Source organism: Quercus lobata, chromosome 8 (genome assembly GCF_001633185.2).
Source record: "Quercus lobata isolate SW786 chromosome 8, ValleyOak3.0 Primary Assembly, whole genome shotgun sequence".
Lineage (NCBI taxonomy): Eukaryota > Viridiplantae > Streptophyta > Magnoliopsida > Fagales > Fagaceae > Quercus > Quercus lobata.
Genome location: NC_044911.1, coordinates 43581838 through 43601643, shown reverse-complemented (window position 1 = coordinate 43601643; position 19806 = coordinate 43581838). Strand labels below are relative to the sequence as shown.

The following is a 19806-nucleotide window of genomic DNA, read 5'->3' as shown; positions in this document are numbered from 1 at the left end:
AAACTCTTTGCTAGAGCTAGGGGTTATGTTTCTTCTATATGGTATGAATATTCAATGTGATTCTTTCTAGGATTTTATCAACAACATATTTGATTGTTCAATTAGATTTCTTTTGATGTATTAGTTCTTCCATGCTTTCAATAAGTTCAATCATGTTTTTCTTATTATTTAGAGGAATTTCTAATAGTTTCAAATAGAAATCAGGTTTTAAAGTGAATGGGTTTTTTTGAAAACTTTTCTAACCGCATTATTAATCGAGGTTATCATGCGTTCTTGAATTGTCTCAGTTCAACCGAATCATAAGTTTTTAATTGTATAAGAACAATCAATTATGAAATAGATATTTTCTTAGATCACAAAGAATTTCATATCGATATAGAGAAACACCCTGATGCCCTAGTATTTACATTATTGATTTAAATAAGTTATCATTGTTATTCTTGTTTACAATTACCAGACAAAAATTATTCTTCATCTTCACTAAAAGTTTTTTAATTCCATTGCCTTTGAATTTACCTCGCTCCTTGTGGTTCGACCTCGGTATTCCGAGAATTATATTGCTACAATCTCCTGCACTTGGGAGTGAGCAAGCACTTTTGCTTGATGCTAGAAGTTAATGTCAGCCGGTATACCCTCGGGAGATGGAGCTTGGTTGAACACTTCAAATTCCTCTGAGGAATCTGACAAATCTACGATCCCTTCTGGACTTTTTTTTTTCTTCTTCTTCTTTTTCTTCTTCCTCTTCCTCTTCTTCAAGGATGAGTTAGGACAAGGATGCTCCTACTGAAGGAGTGGCTACAAAGAGTGGCCGAGTAAGGGGTGTACCTTCAGGAATGGGAATACTCTCTGGGTCAACGAATCCTTCGTAGGCAACACTAATACGGTGGAGCCGAGGATCGTTGGCTTTTATCACGTACTTAGGGGCTTGAAATGCGAGAGAAATGGGTGTGTACACAAGAATTAAGTGCGCTGCTCGCAGCTGACCGTCGGCTTCGTTTACGTACACCTCAGCCCGTAAAATCCTATCTAAGCTCTCTTTGTTGACTAAGCTGAGCTGGGGTTTAGTAGAATGCTTATCTGCAAAATCATTAAAATGGAAGAAAATTTTGTCAGAAGCAAGGATATTGGGAAATAAAAGAGAAATACAAGCCAAGACACATAAATCTACGGCTATACCCCCACCTGGTTCTCCCTCCTTAGTCGGACAGGGTAGGCCATCATGCCATTCCCCAGAAAAGATTAAAAAGTCTTCCTTTAAGCCTTTGTTTGATGTGAGGAGGCACTGGATTAATCTTACTGCGGGATACCTAGACTTAAGGTAATATCCTTGTCCCGTCAGATGGTGTAAGTTGTATACCCAATTCACATCATGGTGGGTCAAATTTAGGTTCATTCTCTTGTTTAGAGCTTCTATACTACCCAATACCCTAAACATATTTGGGGCACACTGTGTGGGAGATAGTCTAAAGAACCTAAGATAGTTCCTAGTGATAGTGCCTATGGGAATGGTCATCCCTCCCTCTATGAAGGCGATCATGGGGGTTACCACCTCTCCTGTTTTCCTAGCACCTTCCCATTCCCCCTGGGCAGCGTATCTCATGCCCACTGTTGGTGGGATCCTATACTTAGCCCTAAATCTTTCCATACCCTCCTCAGACTCAACTAAACGCTTGAACTTACCCATTTTCTAAGAAGTTTTGAAGAAAAATTAACAAGTTTGAAATGAAAACTAAGAGGATTCAAGGAAACTTATAGGTTTGAAAAGAAAGTCCTTGGACAAATTTTTAGTATTTGTAGATGCACAGGGAGGTGAGAGAGAGTGACAGGTTCAGTGTATGAGCTCTAGGATTGTGTGATTGTTGAAAGTGGGAAAAGAAATTGATTTGAAAAGCTATTTATAGTGGCGCAGAAGTTACAAGCGGGAAAATTTCCACTCGTAAACCTAAGAAAATCCTCCACCATTGGATTTACATCCTGCCGTTGAAAGTGGGGGGGACAAGGGAGCCGCCAAAATTTAATGATGGCACGCTATGAATGCCGAAGCATCAGGAGTGTGCCTTGAGCAGGTAAAAAGGCACTTGGGAGTTCGGGAGGGCATAACCATAAACGGGATGGATTGAGGATATCAAAATCCTCCTTTCCTCTCGAGGAGCCAGAAAGCAAGATTTTGAGGGGCTATTGTGGGGGCCAATTATTTAGAAGGTACTATTAAAACTATATGAATTGGGCCTATGGCCCAATCCGAGGATATTAACCAATCTGAGGATGATCAAATAAAGTTATAATGGGAATGGTATAAGAAGAAGGGATAAAGATTGTATATAATAGTCCAAAATACGTCCGAGGAGAAAAGTCATCTCGGAAACGGAGATCTGAGATCAGTAAGAATGTCTTATCATCCTGGACCCTCTTCAAGGTTGTATCACAACTAAGAGTCGGACATTGGATAAGAGATAAGCAAAGGGGAGGCAACAAATATCTTCAAAAACTGCTACCTCCACATTAAATGCCTCCCAACTAACTCTCTGACCGCATTAATGTGGAGATGATACCTGAACAGTGGTCAAGCAGCCTTACAGCTACTAGTTGATGGTTCTGGAAGGTGTTGGATGGGACAAGAAGGAGTTCCTAGAATCTAACCTATACGTGTATGGTGGGGATGATACTAAAATTGTAGTATATAGCATGGGAAGGTGGCCTAGAGGAGCAGGATCAGGAAAAATCAAGAAATCTTTGTAATAATACTGTGAACTTTTGTAACTTTGTTCATCAACAAGACATTATAACATAAGCTCCTCAGGCCGTGCCGAGAACAGATTTTCTTATTTTACTTGTGTTTAATGATCTTAATTTAGCAACTTTTATTGTCTTTCTTCTGGAGTAGGACTAGTTTTTTCACCCACGCTCTACAAATTCATTGTTTGGGCTTGTTGGGCTAAAACCCAATCCTATACTAGGTCCAATCCAAATTCAGTCCTTACAATTTCCTTTTGTTTTGTTTTGTTTTGTTTTTTTTTTTTTTTTTTTTTTTTTTTTTTTTTTTTTTTTTTTTTTTTTTTTTTTTTTTTTTTTTTTTTTTTTTTTTAATGATATTGGTTAATGGGTTTTGATTAATTTTGATAATTGCATTATGCAATTATGTTTTCTCAGAGTTCATGAAGTCCTAAAATTCTGTTAAAATTCTGGTTTTTGATGAATGTATACATATGCGTGTTTGTAGAGCTTTAGATGTTGTTTCTTTAGCGTGTGACATGTTTGAGGATAATGGGGTGGTGAAGTGGCTGTGTTGTGTTGTGTGTAATTGGTTTTGCCAACGTTGTTTGCATAACTGTGGAAAAGATTTGAAGTCCCATGTTGGAAGGTTTAAGGATTTCAAAGTATAAATACTTGGTATGAAATCCTCAATTTAGCAATTTAAGGATCTGAGAGCAGGGGCTGTGGTGAGTGTGAGATTATAAGATTATAATAAGTTGAACTTATCTCTTTTATTGGAATTGGGAAAATATGATGGAAGAACAAATTTGAGCACTTGAATTCTTTGTTCTCTGGACTGTGAGAATTGGATCAATATATGTTGTTTATTTGGAATGCATGACACGAACATTGCCACATTGGTTCCTATGAGTAAGACAAGAACAATCTCTTAAGGTTTCAATAAATTCTCCTCATATCAAATTGTTTTATATTATCTTCTTATCATGTTTAGATTTTCTTCATTTTCTAAAAAAAAAGTTTAGATTTTCTTCCTAGCATAGTGTCATTTCTTTACATGAGTTTATATTGTAAGATTGAATGAACGCTAAAACTATGTAAATTTGTAGTATAAGAAAGTAATCACAGTTCTTTCCATAGAACTCTGAAATTTATTCTCCTTCCTTAGAACTCATAAGTTATGTATTCTTTATATATAGTTGAGTGATGCATTTGTCCTCGATTGACATGAACTCAATGTTCCCTTTATGGCATGTGGAATGAAGGAGATTAATACAATGTTAGGAAGCACATACATGGACACGGATATGAAGCACAGACACGGACACGAATACGAGTACGGGTATATGTATGATACGACAATTTTTGAAAAATTAGGATACAACATGACGGGATACCTATATTAATTAATTATTAAATATATTATTATTTATATTTTTAAATATTATTAAGCATTTTTATGTTAAACATAGAGCAATAATGGATAATAAAATGAATTCATGAATAATAAATGAAAATTATAAGTTATAATACAAACCAAGAATAAGATCCAAAAAAATAAATTAAAGATAATTAGATAAGTGTTTAAGATTGAAACTAAAAAGAAATAAAAGATAAGTATAGATCCCTCCCGTATCTTGCAATTTTTTATTTTATTTTAAAAGAACACTATTGTAACAAGCGAAGTATTTCAAAAGTGTCGGCACCTTCCTAGATACTATTGTGGGTCTTGGAAAAGTGTTAAGGGTGGATTTTCCTTTTATCTTTTCTCTGGTGTGTTGAAAGTCACCCATCTAGCCAAGTCTAATTCATGGTGTAAAATACAATGATTTTTTGGAACTCACGTTGCCCCCCTCTACCCTTTTTTTATTAAAAAAAAAAAATACAATGATTTTCCAAAAAACACTATCCTACATTGTTATTTCTCCTATATAGCCTACATAAGTTGCAGTGTATGTATACTTGGGAAGTTTTTTTAAAGAATTTGAACGATGAATCTTTTTAAATTATGTTTCGGAATTTTTTTTTTGCTTCTAAATGCCAATGGTTGGTGGACTGATTTGAACTTTTATGCAGTTGTGAGAGGAAGAAAGTGTTAGTTTGTGCTAAACATTTATGCTATAATAACTATTTACCTCGTTCATACGTTCATTACAACCCTCTTCCTATTGATGAAGATGGCAATATGAACCTTTAATAAAATCCCATGGCAATCCATTTCCCGTGGGATTTCATCACCAATACCCTCTCTAGAGTCATCACAATATTTAAATTATCAACATATACCACAATAATAACAAATTTGGATTTTGGCAAGTTTTGTGTTGATCCCTTAGCATGCTAAAACCGGATGCCCATGGTTTGAGATAATTAAGAAGATTTGTGTTGACTTGATCCCTCCTCCTCAATTCAGACAGACCCTTAGTATGCTAAAACCAAGTTGAGCTTAAGAAGATCCCCTCATCCCCAAGAATACATATTGATGATAAGCTTATTCATTTTATTGATGTTCTTATTCAAGTATTAAACTATAAACTTTAATCTTTAATCTTTATTCAAGAATACAAGTAGTGTTTCTTTAATCTTTTTCATCGAGCATTATTCGTGAGTGTCGTAATTGTGCATCCATGCAATTCAAGCCAACCCTTTAAATGCATATTGATAAGCCACAACCCGTAAAAGTAATGTCAATTTTAGTTTGGTGGCGGCATCTAACCACCTGAAGCTATAGCCAGTATTTGAAGGCTACTCCCAAGGATTCCTTCACTTCATATAATTATGTGGTATTTGCAAAACGGGTGGCTCAGGCTGACTAGAAACAACAAAAATAAAAGTTAAGTGTTCAAAGAATTATGGACACCATCATTTGGAGGAAAAGTCATTAAATTCACAGCAAAATTTGCTTAATAGTACTTTTTAAGGAAAATTTTAGGTGGATGGCATGAGGGTGAAGTTATTTAGTTATGTAGACTCTTTCTAGAACTTGAGTTTATCAAACTTGAGTTCTAACCCAAATCGAGTTTATCAAACTCGAGTTTCAATTAGTTTAGGTTGCATGGTAGTCTAACATTGTATAACAAATTAGAACTTAAGTTTGTTGAACTCGATTTTGGGTTGGAACTCGAGTTTGACAAACTCGAGTTCCAAAAAGAGTCTAAATAACTAAGTAACTTCAGTTATATGCTATTCTCCTAAAATTTTCCTTAAAAAGTACTATTCAATAAATTTTGCCTTAAATTCACCATTGTAATCTTTTATGTTTGTCAATTCCAGTCCTTTTAACTTTTTTATAGTTCTCACACAATTATCATATAGTTGAAGGTTGTCATTTCTAGAAAATTGAAGTTCAAAAGATACTCAAAATCATTGTTTGGATTGGGAGAAGTAATGCATTGTTTTTGTAATGTTAAATTAAATGATAAATTACCGATTGTCCCAACAGCTTAAACTATTCAAAAATGACAGTGATATATCATGTAGTATGCAAAACATTTATAGATAGCCATGGAAGGCCAAAAATTTAAATGCTTTTCTTTTTTCCTTATCAATTATAGTGATTCTTAAATATAGTGAAATTATGTTTTGACATAATTAGCTACCAATATGAATTCTGTAGCAATTGAGTATACACTTTATCTCTCTTAATATTCATGTGTGGCGTACGTGACACTTATATTACACGTATTTTGAAGTTTTCTTGTATCTATACTGTTTTTGGTTCTTACCTTTCCCCAAAAAAAAAAAAAAAAAAAAAAAAAACTGTTTTTGGTTTCTTCAGTCTTTAATTCTAATTGCATTATGTGCTATCCTTGCTTGGTGAATCATGTACTACAAAATTAGAGTAACTGCTGAATCTTTGTGTTGATCTGTGATTGTGATATACAAGGGTTTTTTTTTTTTTTTTTTTTTTTGATTTATTCGGCGGGTTTGACTTTCTTTGAGGGCCCATTTTGAAATGTCTAGCCTTAATCCATAATTTTCATATAAAAAACGGGCCGGACAATAAGGCCCAAGTTACACAAAGAGTAAAAGGTGAAAGATAAATAAATATTTTTATTTTTTAATGGAAATAAAAAATTAAAATAAAAAGAAAAACGCTATCCTTAGTTAACGCTACGACGCCTCAATCGTCGTTTCAAGGGTTTCCTCACCTCGTTCAGTGGTATCGTCGAACTCGCTGCTCTCCGGCGTCGTTTTGGCTCTTTTGCTTTAATTTTTTCCAGGTTCCTTTTCTTTCTTATATTTCACTCTCTACTCTCCCTCTTCTGTTTTCTCTTTCTTCATTTTTATTTCCTCGTATCACCTTAAGGCCATGTTTGGTCTCTCCCTGACAATAATGCTGCAAAAACAAAACAAAACAAATCTAAATTCCTCAATCTCTAACTTATATATCTTCACCACCAAACTAGGCTTTAATATTTTTAAAACGTAAAAACTTTTTTTTTTTTCTCTTTTATTTACTTTCATTTTCTTGGAATCCAAACAATGATTCTCCTCCTTTTGGTACTCGGATTAGATTGAAGTTTAGTCTCTATTTGTCTCAACTACACCTAGGGTTTACAGATTTTAGTATTTTTGTTTTAGTTTGAATTTTTGTGAAGAAGTGTATTTATTTATTTTTTATGGCAATTGGATGCTAATTTTTTTTTAGGTTTTGAGTACTGTAACTTAGTCATTAAGCTCTGTTTGTTTCAGTAGGAAAATAAATTGTGTAAGAGAAATGGAGAAATTTCAGTTTTTATTTTTTATTTTTTTATTACTTCAGTGAATTGATAAATTTAAGATTGTGTGATGATTAGTGTGTTAAGGGTTTGTTTGTTTTGACAGAAAAAACTCTGTAGAAAGAAAATTTTATTCATGTTCAATTTGGTTTTGTCACTGTATTTGGGTCATGGAAAAATTAACGTGTTAAAAGTAAGATACATTTCTCCTTCAAAAAAAAGGTGTAGAAAAGTGCTAATCTCTTGAAAATAATTTAAAATGCTTAGATACAAAATGAGTTCTTGTTGCTGACATTAAAGAAGAGTTGGAGGGAAAACATGATTACATACACAAAGATAAGAATTGAGGTTTAGTTTTGAAGCAGGCCTTCTTAAGTAAGAAGGAACGTCTTCAAGGCAAGGCGATTTCGTGTACCCACCCCTCGTAAACCCCAGATGCACGACATTAATGACATTCATAGGTTTTTAGAGTTCTAATCACTCTAGTAAAGGATTTAATATTGACCTATATAAAGGCATTATTGTAGTCAATAAAATTGAGAGTGAGATTAATTTAAAAAAATTCGTGCTGCATATTTTAAGTTTAAGTTTTGAGGGTGTGATTGTTTAGGAAAACCTTGGTGTGATGGCCTAGTGTTCTATCTATCTAATTTCATGTTCTATCCACCATTTTAACACCCAACAACCATTAGCATATTCAACATTCAATCTTTATTTTACTTACCCCTTAAACATTAATTCATATATCAGCTCTTCAAGATTTCATCAAGATATCTTAACTTAGTGCTGAATTCTTGAGAACAGCCACTTCAAGCAAAAATGCTGAATGATAGGACTGTATCCAAGCCGTCTATTTTAGGACCCCTTATAAGTGGAATTAGCAACCTTTTTAAGCAAAATGAAATACATTTAAGGAGTTTTATGACTTGAATTCATCACACTAGTCTTTTACCGCTGTTGGACATGTGTTGAGGATCCAGGCTTAATTTTTTTTTCAAATTTCTTAGTCTTGCTAGCAAATGAGGTCTTAACACGTTATATTTACAGTTTTCTGAAAATATTTCTTGGTAGAAAGAATTTTATATTTTTAACTTGTAAAAATATATTACTTTTTGGGCAATGATATTAATCTTTACTTCAGGAAATATTGTGTTAAAAAATATGGAGACAAGTGCTGCATTGAGGCTTCATGTAATTGCTGAAAATATTTTAAGTTTTTATGGGAAAAACTTTTCCCCAGCCTCCATCTGTTTTAAGGAGAATTTCAGCATATGGAGATTTTTTTTTCCTGTCTATTTTAGGAAAATTTTAGTAAACTTATTTTTATAATAATTAAAAATTTTTTAATAATGGAAACAAAAAGAAGTTTATTGAATAAGAAGAAAATTGTGGTTAGGAGACATTTTGTCTTGATGAGAATTGAGGACAATTGATGAATTTGCTTTTAGTCTTACAATATTCAATCTTGTAAGTGGAAACCTTACATCCTTACCATTTGTTTGCTTGTTGCATTAGTTCATGGAAAAGTAGAGAATCTTTGAAAGTGTTAGAAAGCTTTAAAATAGATGTCATTTTTAAGTGCTATTTCTTTCCTTTACCTTGTTCTTTTTTGGAATAGTACTGTTTAGAGGAAAATTCAAGAAAAAAAAGTCTGGAGAAAATTGCCATTTGAAAAGAGAGATTGTTTTAGAGAAATTTTGTTAAATGTCTTGTGTAGGAGCAAGGCAAATGGTTAAGATATTCAATGAAGGTCGTACTTTTTTTATTTTAGAATAGTGCCTTTTCTTTCCACCACTTGTTTTCTTTGCTCTCTCTGCTGTTGTACATCTTGGAAACACAAGGCAAATGGTTAAGTTTTTCAATGAAGGTCCTTTAATTTATTTATCAGATTGACCTCTCTGAAAACAACAGTTAACCTAATCAAGCTCAGATTAGCCTTGAAGTGCCCTGGGACCACAGCTTATGAAGGGAAGGTCGTTGGTTCCCCATCCCCCTTTCCTCACGGCCAAAGACGCTCCCAAAAAAAAATAAAAAATAAAAAAATAAAACATAAAAAATAAAAGAAGAAAGTCAAGCCAATATGAGCTCCTGCTGATTTACATATGGTAAACCCAAGCTTGAATCAAGTTTTAACCCTGAATGACTTCCTCTTTTTAGAGTGTTGTGGTACTGCCTCTAAAACTGTGCCAGTTTGATCGATCATAATTGCTTTTGATTATAAATTTTATCATTGCATTAATTAGAAAATTTTAGCTAATATGTCAGTATGTTGTCTTCAATTAATTCATGGGTCTAATACGTTTTTGTCTCTTTTTTGGACAGTTTTGTCAGTGGTACTGATGGAGGTAGCAGTGGCAGACCCCTATGTGACCAATCCTGGACCAATTGATAGTTCGGTACTCTATGATCAAGAGAAGCATGTTTCATCAGCAGTTTGGGATGGGCAGGTACAGTTTACCATTACGTAGGGCTTGATGAATCTTTTTAGTAGTAGTATACTTATTGTACAACAACAACAACTTATTGTATGTACAGTAATACTTCATTAACATATTAACAGGAGCGTGGTGCGCTTCGATGTCATGAACACACTTCAAAGCTTGATCAGTGGGCACTTACAGAAAAACAGATGGAGTTGGTAGAGAAGGCTGGTTTTCACTACTTGAGATTGATTCCGGCAATTAGTCTAGACAACCCACTTATCTCTGCACTAGTTGAGAGGTGGAGGAGAGAAACCAACACATTTCACTTGAATGTTGGAGAAATGACAGTAACCCTTAAAGATGTAGCACTCTTGCTTGGCCTGGCGATTGATGGAGAACCTGTAATAGGTATAACATATACTACGTGCAGTTCAGTTTGTGAAAAGTATCTTGGGAGAGCACCAGAGTCTGGTTACACAAGTGGTGGAATGGTGAAGCTAAGTTGGTTGAAGGAGTTCTTTTTCCGATGTCCTGAAGATGCACCAATTGAAGTGATTGAGCAGCATACGCGTGCTTACCTTCTCTATCTTGTAGGCAGCACAATATTTTCCACAACTACTGGGAATAAAGTCCCTGTCATGTATCTTCCATTGTTTGACGATTTTGAACAATGTGGAAAGTATGCATGGGGGGCAGCAGCATTGGGATTCTTGTATAGGGCCCTTGGAAATGCCTCTCTTAGATCTCAAAGCACTATCAGTGGCTGTTTGACACTACTACAGGTTATTTTCATGTGCCTGTCCTGATTTTTTTTTTCTTCTTCATATGGTGTTTTTGGTCTACATTGCCTGTATGCTATCTTTGATTAGTTGTAATATTTTTACAGTGTTGGAGTTACTTTCACCTGAATGTTGGGCGACCAAAGCTCAATCATGATCCAATGCATGATCGCTTTCCATTTGTGCTAAAGTGGAAGGGTAAACAAAGTGGCCCAACAGCAAACCGTGATGTAGTTTTTTACCGTAAGGCTTTGGATTCCTTGAAACCTAGTGATGTAAGTTTTCTTTTATTTTTCAAATATGTTGTTCATTTTTATAATTATTATTTGGGGAAAAATTCACAAAACCCCCAAGTGGTCACTCCCCCACCCCCTCTCTAAAAACAAGGAACACTCTTTAAGTTTTTGAGTGTGACGCTTCATCCCGTGTGGTATTGCTTTATGTGTAAACCATTAATTATGTAACGCTTAACCCCTTTGGAATTTTTGAGTATAACACAGCCCCCTATGGAATTGCTTATGTGAGAGTGCATCTCTAAATATGAGCACGTGTCATCACATGAGCAACTCAATGTTTATTATAATGGATGTTTAATGATTTACACATAAAACAATGCCACTGCAGGGGGGGGGGGGGTTTAAATGTTACATTTTTAAACTTCTTGGGGGTTCCGCACTCTATGGATAAACCATGGGGGTTTGTGTACTTTTCTCTATTATTTGAATATCTAGAATTTTAATTCAGTTGGTATGGTGGTTGTCATATAGGTGGAGTGGCTTCCTTACAGAAATATGGACAGTATGGTAATTCCTGAAGATATTAAAAGTACTCTAATTCTTGGAAGGTCCAAGACAATGTTGATATGCTTTGACAAGGCAGAAAGACATCTCCCAAACCGCTGCCTAAGGCAATATGGCATGCTTCAATCGATTCCCGAGGATGTGCAGCGATGGGAGAGAAAGAGTCGTGGTGTTGATGGTGGGGTTGACTTGTCGGGGAAAATGGAATCAGAGCTTAACGAATGGTTGGATCGACGACTCCATATTGTGGAAGGTGATGATGGTGCAGATGAGAATGAGTACATGCTGTGGTTTCTCAGAATCACTCGTAAATTTGTAGGGAGGCCTATTTCTCTCTCATCCGAGTTTCAAAGAACAGTAAGTCTGTGCTGTATCAGTTTATGTTTGAGAAAAATTGTAAATGAATTTTACATATTTGAATAATTTATTCAATTTTTTTGGTAGAATGCTGGTTTGAGGGATATTGCACACATAGCAGATACGTTCTCAACAAAAGGGTTGGATCACCAACAAATTGATTCAATTTCAAGGATCAGGTTTATTGCACATGAGTGCCTGAGGGACCAAGTTGGAGGTCCAGTCATAGTGTCAGAAAGCCCACAAACTGAACTTGGGAAAAGGGTAAGAGGAAAGGAGAGGGTAAGAAGGAAGGGTAGTGGAAAGCGTTTCCGGAAGGATGATCAAGTGCAGTATAATGAAGCTAGCGATGATGATCAATCTCAGATTTGTGGTGCTGCAATTGGGGTTGATCAACTACAACTACACCATGCTGATAGAGATGTAGAGCATTCCCAGATATGTTCTGTAGATACTGTAGTCAATCATTTGCAGCTAATTCATGCGGCAGATGAGGGTGAGAATGTACAACTTTGCAATGCAAATGTTGAGGCTGAACTCTCTGAGCCAAGTCATGCAGCTGGCAAGCAAGAAAATGCAGAGGTAAGCCATGTGACTGGCAAGGAAGAAAATGTAAAGCTAAGCCATGCTGCTGGCAAGGAAGAAAATGCAGAGGTAAGCAATTCAGTTGGCAAGGAAAAAAACGCAGAGGTAAGCCATTCAGTTAACAAGGAAGAAAAAGAAGAGTTAAGCCCAACTGATATGGTTGATGATAAACAGCTACCTCAAGAACCTAAGGAAGTTGATGACTTGCAGCTTTCTGATGAAACGAAGGGGGTAAATGACTCTCAGATATCTGATTCAACAAAAGAGGTTCTTGACTCTCCACTTTGTGATGCAGCTACGGAGGTTACTGTGTCACAGCTTTCTGTTGCAACTAATGAGGTTAATGACTCCAAGCTTTCACATGATACTCGTGAGAGTGATCCACATACTACTAAAGAAGCATATGATGTTGTTCCACCATCATCTCTTGAAACTCGTGAGGATATTGCTCAAAAGGGTGATTGTAGTGTAGTAGTATAAAATAAAGAAATAACCATGTGATTTTGTAGATCTATTTCAGTCTTGATTACTGAAGATGTCTATTACATAAAGCAATTATTATAGATGTTCTCTCTTTCTCTGTCTCTCTCTCTCTGCACCATATTGCTTTCTACAGCTCAGGAATCTAAACCATTTTATCATGACAGCAGACCAAGACTAACAGTAGCAGAAATTCAGGGCTAGAGCGATCTCATGTAACTACATCTGACAAATCCGATTAAGTTGATCAGTACTGTTTTAGGTTGGATCATTTGAGTATCCATGATATCTGACCCTGCTCTCATAACATCTTTTGTGGTTTGTAGAATTAGATTTCATTAGTGTGGGAGATTATTGGAAGTTGGGTTTCAGTAGAGAACTGAATTATGTTCCAGAAATCCTTAATCTAGAATGAATATGTCATCTCAATCCAGCATTTTACTAATTGCGCTATGTCAATTTCGATTTCATAAAAATGTTGTAAATGGGTATAAGTTGGTTTTATACTGGTATTGAGGCATGCAGACAATATATCTTGTGTCCGATGCTGTAATGGATTTTGAAATTCCCTCACAAACTAAGCCTAATCTCCCTGACCTCTGGAGGAGTAAGTTTCAAAAATTAATACTGTAGTCTTATTTTCTTCTTAGCTTTAGGTCTAACACATTTATGTTCTCAATCACCATTTTATTTTCATAGGTTTGGTAAAGAAATACTTGTATCATGGAAGCACTATAAGTCTATAATAGTAAAGTAGGTAAGGGCATAGGCAAAGGTGTGCAAGACATCTTCTCCAAGAAATCCTAGTCCAGCAGGTGGTGGCGGACTTATTAGGGGCAGGAGTGGTGATTGGATTGGGGATCTTCCTCATTCATGAGAAATAACCACCAGTGTGGCAGCGGAGTTGTGGGCTTTTCACCATGGGTAGATCCTACCTACAGAGCCTAAAATGGTTGCCAAAGAACTAGTTGTGTTGGTTAACAGTCACAGGATCCCAAATAATCTGCTTACTAGCATTGTTAGTGAATGCTGGAATTTGATTCAAGTTTTTACCCAATGCTGCCAAACGCACAACTACAAGTCTACAAGGAAACTAATGCATGTGGGGACGCTCTGGCAAGAAGAGTTTGTCAGCAAGAAATTTCGTGTTCATTTATTTTGAATCACCAGCAGATGCAATTTTACTATTTTGACTCTATAATCTGTAATACCATTTATTCCCCGTTTTATATTAACTGCTAGTTGGTGTAATGAATTGTCCTTTTCTTTACTTTCATTTTTGCCGAAACTTTTCTTTACTTTCTTCACCCACACCATATATCATAGTGTTATCAATGGCCCTTTAAAACATGACAATCTTATTCAATAGTCGTACTCGTACGTGATGTGTTGAGTTGATTCATTTTGTTTAAAAAGCTTCACCATCACCCAGTACAAACATTTTGCTTGTAGAAGGCCATCATTCTTATTCCTCACGTCTCTCTTTTACCTTCGCTTCCACAAAATATAAAACCACCATCACTTAGGGAAAAAAATGTAAGACAAAAGGGACCCATAAATCTGAATTCCAATGTACCACTTCGGGCTCTTGTTTTTTTTAGAGTCCTCTGTTGCATTTGCGTAAGGGTGATTCAGTTTTAAAAGAGAGACTGTACCACTACTTGGGAATCATATTCAGTAGAATCAAGTTAGGCTTAATTATTGTCAAGTTTTCATTAATAACTTAGATTTTTAGGCTAAATTACAAATTACATCCTCTAATTTTTCCTAAAATTTAATTTAATTCTCTAACTTTACTTTTATTAAATTCAGTCATCTAACTTTACTTTCATTAAATTCAGTCATCTAACTCTCAATTTTGTTCAATTCAATTTTTCAATTAGTCTTGGTCAAAATTGAGCCGTTATGGAACCCAAAATGACGTAGTTTAATTTTGTATTGAATGAAATTGAAAGTTAACAATGCAATTTTGATGAAGACTAACAGAAGGACTGAATGAAACACAATTGAAAGTTAGAGGATTAAATTAAACAAAAGTGAAGTTAGAGGACTAAATTGAATTTTAAGCAAAGTTAGAGAGTGCAATTTGTCAAAATCGTCTTCTTTTTATGTTCATGATTTTGAGTAATGTGTTTATGTGAAATTTAAGGCGTTTGCTGTTAATAGAAAACTTGAAAAATATATATATTTTCAATAATTTAAGATTGACAGCAGGCTAGAATTAAAATTACAAGTGAATTTTTTTTTGGCCCAGTATAAAAAAATTGAAAAAGAAAATGCATTAAAAAAAATTTACAATGTGAATATGTTAAATTCATGAATGAAAAGCAAATATAATTAATCTTGCTATGTACATCGAAAGAATCACTGACTTTTTCACATCTTACTCACGTACCATTTGAGACAGAGATAGTGCTTGACTCGATCCACTACAACATATAGACATATGAATGGTGTGAAAAAGTTGATAAAACTCATGGTATCGGTAGACTCTTTGCAAATATAATTAACCTTCAAATGAATGAAGTGTAACTTTTCCATATTCTCATATTGAAAAGTCTAGAACCACTTAAATTTTACAAAATTTTTTTACACACTCTCATTGCTTTTGTATTGTAGTCAGTGGGTCCAAGTGAAGTGAACCATGAAAGTGTTAATTTGAGAAAATTTGTGAGTACAATTTGTGTTGTGACTTTTGCCATAATTTTGATGTGGTTGATTGTAAATGGTAGAGAAAAAATAGTAGGTTTATGTAAAAGTGATAAACAATTACTCATGATTTGTCATATCAAAGATACAATATGAGTTGTCATCTTATAACAACTAATGAAATTTTCTATGTAATTTCAATGCTTGTATAAGGCTTGAGCAATGTTACATATACAAAAAATTTGACAACATTTTTTACACTAATTGAGTTAACAAACTTATATTAATTTTAATCTAAATGCATAATTAACATTATTTATTTATTTATTATTGAAAATCTTCCACGTAAAAATGTCAAATTTATAGTCGAATTTTGTGTCTATCTCAAGGGCTCTTCTCATGTTTCTGTCAAGGGTATTTAATATTTTTCCACTGCTTTAATAATTGATTTTCACATGTCGAGGAAGATGAAACACGCCCGTTTATATCCAACAGAGCTCCCCATCCTTCACAAAAAAGCTCCCCACCGTTCTCTCTCTCTCTCTCTCTCTCGCGTTCTCTCTATGTTTTCAATCTATGACAGTATGACCCTACCTGGGCTTTACATTCTCACCCAAATGTCATGAACCACTAGTAATCACTACCCCACCCATCAGTTCAAATCAACTTTTTCTTTGCATCTCTCTCTCTCTCTCTCATAGTCATATGGTTGATGGTTCTGTCCCCCTGAAAGAATGAAATGAAACTCACTTCTAAAATCACCCAAACAGCTGCCACTCCTGATCAGACACCTCCATACCTCAAAACACAATGTGCTATTCCTTCTCGCTCTCTACTCTCACCCTTCTTCTTCTTTTCCTCTCACTAGCTTCTCCCAACACTACCAATGCAAAGAAACAACCCCCCAACAACATGCTTCCATCTGAAGCAGAAACTCTTTTCAAGATCATGGAATCCATGTCTTCTGATCAAGTCTGGAGAATCTCCCATCCCAACCCTTGTCAGCCTGGTTCATCCTGGCCTGGAATAGAGTGCAAATCAGCTCAGGACAACCACCTACATGTTACTAGGCTTGACTTTGGGACCCCACCAAACCCAACTTGCAAAAACACAGCCACATTTCCTTCACAAATACTAGCTCTTCCTTACTTGCAATCTGCGTTCTTCTTCAACTGTTTCACTCACACCAAAACCACCCTCTCTTTTTCAAAAATCGGAGAATCTAATTCTTCACTCCAACAAATTAGTCTAAGATCAAACCCAGCACTCATAGGTCCAATCCCACCTCAAATTTCTTCACTGAAGTCCTTACAAATCCTCACATTGTCCCAGAACCGCCTCACTGGGCAAATCCCAGTTACAATTTTTAGCTTGAACTCTTTAGTACACCTTGATTTGAGCTATAACATGCTCACAGGTACTATACCATCCCAAGTAGGTAATCTCAAAAATCTCGTAGGCCTTGATTTGAGCTATAACTCACTAACAGGGTCAATCCCAGTGACAGTTGGCCAACTGGGTCTGCTTCAAAAGTTGGACTTGAGCTCGAATTCGCTTACTGGTGCTATTCCTGATAGCATTGAGAAGCTCAACTTGTTGGCGTTTATGGCTTTGAGCAACAACAAACTGCGTGGACACTTTCCAAGAGGATTGGCAAAGTTGCAAAGCTTGCAGTACTTCATTATGGATGACAATCCTATGAATGTGCCTCTCCCAGTAGAGTTTGGTGACCTTGTGAAACTACAAGAGCTCAGGCTTGCCAATTCAGGCTATTCAGGCACTATACCACCAAGCTTTTCACAGCTTATGAATCTAAGCACTTTGTCTTTGCAAAACAACCGATTAAGTGGTGAGATTCCAGCAGGTTTTGGCAGCCTTCCTCGCATATACCACTTGAATCTTAGCAGAAACTTGCTGTCCGGTGTTGTTCCTTTCGATTCAAGTTTCTTGAATAGACTGAGAAGGAACTTGGATCTTAGTGGAAACCCAGGTCTCTGTTTGAGTCCCTCTGTAGCATATAGGATGAAGATTGGTGTAAGTGTTTGTGGAAGCAACAAGACTAGTGGTTCTGTAATTCAGCCACTGAAATCTCAAGCTCCATCTGGGTTGATCTCCATATCATTCTTTCTATTTGTTCCTTGGGGCCTCCTGGGATTGCATCAAATATTGTTTCCAGTATGAATTTAAGCTATTCTAGTTTTTTTTTATGATGCTTTTGTTTTTTTGGTTTTTATAATTTTTATAATGTATTAAGCTATTCTAGTTCACTTCTGCCTTATTAATTTAATTTATTTTTGTGGGTTTTGTATTAATGAACCGTGTGACTTTTAAATCATCTATTTTTAGTAATATTTTTTTGAGAATGGAAAAAATTGTCAATATTTTTTTATTTTTTTATTTTTTTTTTCTAGAAATAGTTAATTACTGTATGGCTAAGGCATACATATTAGTAAAATCCAAGTTATTATTGTGTCTAATAGGATTTGTTGATGGGGCTGATCACTGTTCACTGTGTTCAGGGCTCCAGGTTCTGTCATCATGTCATGCATTGGCGCTCTGAGTGCATATTCATCGGTAACTGCAAAAGTTCAGCAAAATTTTGAGGTTTTACTGTTACAGCGTATTTCTAGGATCGAACAGACCTGTCTGTGTAGCTCTAGTAAGCGCTATTATTTTCTGAATTTTACCATCTGCTTTCATAGGCCTTGTCGATTATGTTTTATCTAGTGTGTTTGGCTTGCGATTAAAAATGAAAACTATTTTTATATTTAGTTTATTTTTGTTACTATTTATAGGTTTTATTGCACTTTTTGACACTATTTACGGGTCTCATAAAATTATTTTAACTAACTTTTACCTTTATTTATAGTATTTTTTGTAATAATTTTTCAGTTTTAGTAAAATAAACGGTATCTAAACACACTCTTAGGCTCTCGATGGTTGAAATGGAAAAGCGAATAGAAAATATTTTGGAGGTATTTGGTAGGAGTGTTTAGACAACAGTTTTCAGTTTCAAATACCCTTACACGTATTTCTATAATATTTTTTAACCCACGCATATTTCCACAACACTTAAACAATAATACTAGAACTTTCTAGCCAAATGAGTCATTTTGTTTTTCTCTAGCATATTTGATTGGGATGATGAAAAAGTGAAGAGATGGTAAATTATTTTACTTGGATGAGGTAAAAAAAAAAATGAGAGGAAAAAAATGCAATTTGTATAAATTTATTATCTTGTTTACGTAAAAAAAAATTAAAAAAAAAAAACTAACGTGGACATTAAAAATAATAATAATACAAACATAGTGGGTTAAAAAAATGTTGCATATTGGATAAAAAAACTCATGTTTAGGAGAAATTATAAGGTCCTCATGGTGGACAAGTGTTGTGGTCCATCATTCCACTAAAAGATTCTTATCTGTTTAAAATTGCTTAGTTAAAAAAAAAAAATTTAAATAGAAACTGATTACTAACTCAGTAATTTTAAACAAGTGGAAGTCTTTTAGTGGAATGGTGGACAAGTAATGTGATCCACTAGAGGACTATATAATTTCTACATGTTTAGGTATAATGGAGGGAAGGGATAGGGCAAATGGGTAATTTTTTAAAATTGGGGAGATGCAATTTTAGTAGACCAGAGAGAAAATAATTGGGCTCTATCAAAATCACCTCCTTCCCCCTCCCCAACAAATAACCCTCTAAACCAAAATCCCTTTATTTCATGGATGTCAATACCGTACCGTACCGGCCGGAATATACCGTACCGGCCAGCAATCCGGTACACTCGACCCCAGTGTTTCGTACCGGAAAAAATACCGGCTGTACCGGCCAATTTCGGGCAATACCGGCCGGTACAGAAAAAAGTTTTTATTTTATTTTATTTTTTTTTAAGTTTTGTAATTTTTGAATTTTTGTTAGGACAAAATGGAAACTTATTTGTATTAACTTATTATTATTATTTGTTTTCTTAGTATGCAATGGTAACTTTTAAGCTTTCTATTTTATTTTTTTATTTTTTTTCCCTTTTAATTGATACTAAAGTCTAAAACCATGAATAACTAGTTCTAAATTGAGGAAATATTTTATGGTAAACTTTTATATTTATTATAATATATATATACACAAACACATACATACATATATATATATATATATTTATATTATAAATATAAAAAATAGCGGTAAACCCGAAACGGTACACCGGTATTGACCGGTATCCGAAATATATCATACCGGTGGCCAAACTGGTACGGCCTCCGGTACGGTATTGACATCCTTGCTTTATTTTCCCTACTCC

General features: G+C 35.0%; 2 protein-coding genes across 4 annotated transcripts; both read left to right on the top strand.

Annotated features, from left to right (window-relative positions):
- The first annotated feature begins 6814 nt into the window (after positions 1-6814).
- LOC115957336 (protein MAIN-LIKE 2-like) lies at positions 6815-12957 on the top strand. 3 transcript variants are annotated; one of them, XM_031075556.1, is made up of 6 exons: positions 6815-6935; positions 9756-9880; positions 9994-10638; positions 10743-10910; positions 11403-11792; positions 11880-12957. In XM_031075556.1, the coding sequence occupies exons 2-6, from the start codon at positions 9773-9775 to the stop codon at positions 12855-12857; spliced, it is 2289 nt and encodes a 762-aa protein (XP_030931416.1). In that variant the 5' UTR covers positions 6815-6935; positions 9756-9772; the 3' UTR covers positions 12858-12957. The 3 variants fall into 3 exon arrangements, with proteins under 3 accessions (XP_030931416.1, XP_030931415.1, XP_030931418.1); XM_031075555.1 differs by lacking the exon at positions 6815-6935 and adding an exon at positions 7477-9599; XM_031075558.1 differs by lacking the exon at positions 6815-6935 and adding an exon at positions 7479-9538.
- A 3051-nt stretch (positions 12958-16008) lies between these two features.
- LOC115957410 (receptor like protein 29) lies at positions 16009-18236 on the top strand. Its single transcript, XM_031075644.1, has 2 exons — positions 16009-17681; positions 18026-18236. Exons 1-2 carry the CDS (start codon positions 16317-16319, stop codon positions 18107-18109), a joined length of 1449 nt encoding a protein of 482 aa, XP_030931504.1. The 5' UTR covers positions 16009-16316; the 3' UTR covers positions 18110-18236.
- The last annotated feature ends 1570 nt before the right edge of the window (positions 18237-19806 follow it).

Bases quoted from the DNA above. Each gene is read 5' to 3' on its own strand.
- LOC115957336 (XM_031075555.1), top strand. From the start codon at position 9,536: ATGGTAAACCCAAGCTTGAATCAAGTTTTAACCCTGAATGACTTCCTC. The intron at 9,600-9,755 runs GTACTGCCTCTA...TTTTTTGGACAG, and splicing joins CCTCTTTTTAGAGTGTTGTG to TTTTGTCAGTGGTACTGATG. The intron at 9,881-9,993 runs GTACAGTTTACC...ACATATTAACAG, and splicing joins CAGCAGTTTGGGATGGGCAG to GAGCGTGGTGCGCTTCGATG.
- LOC115957410 (XM_031075644.1), top strand. From the start codon at position 16,317: ATGTGCTATTCCTTCTCGCTCTCTACTCTCACCCTTCTTCTTCTTTTC. The intron at 17,682-18,025 runs GTATGAATTTAA...CACTGTGTTCAG, and splicing joins TGCATCAAATATTGTTTCCA to GGCTCCAGGTTCTGTCATCA.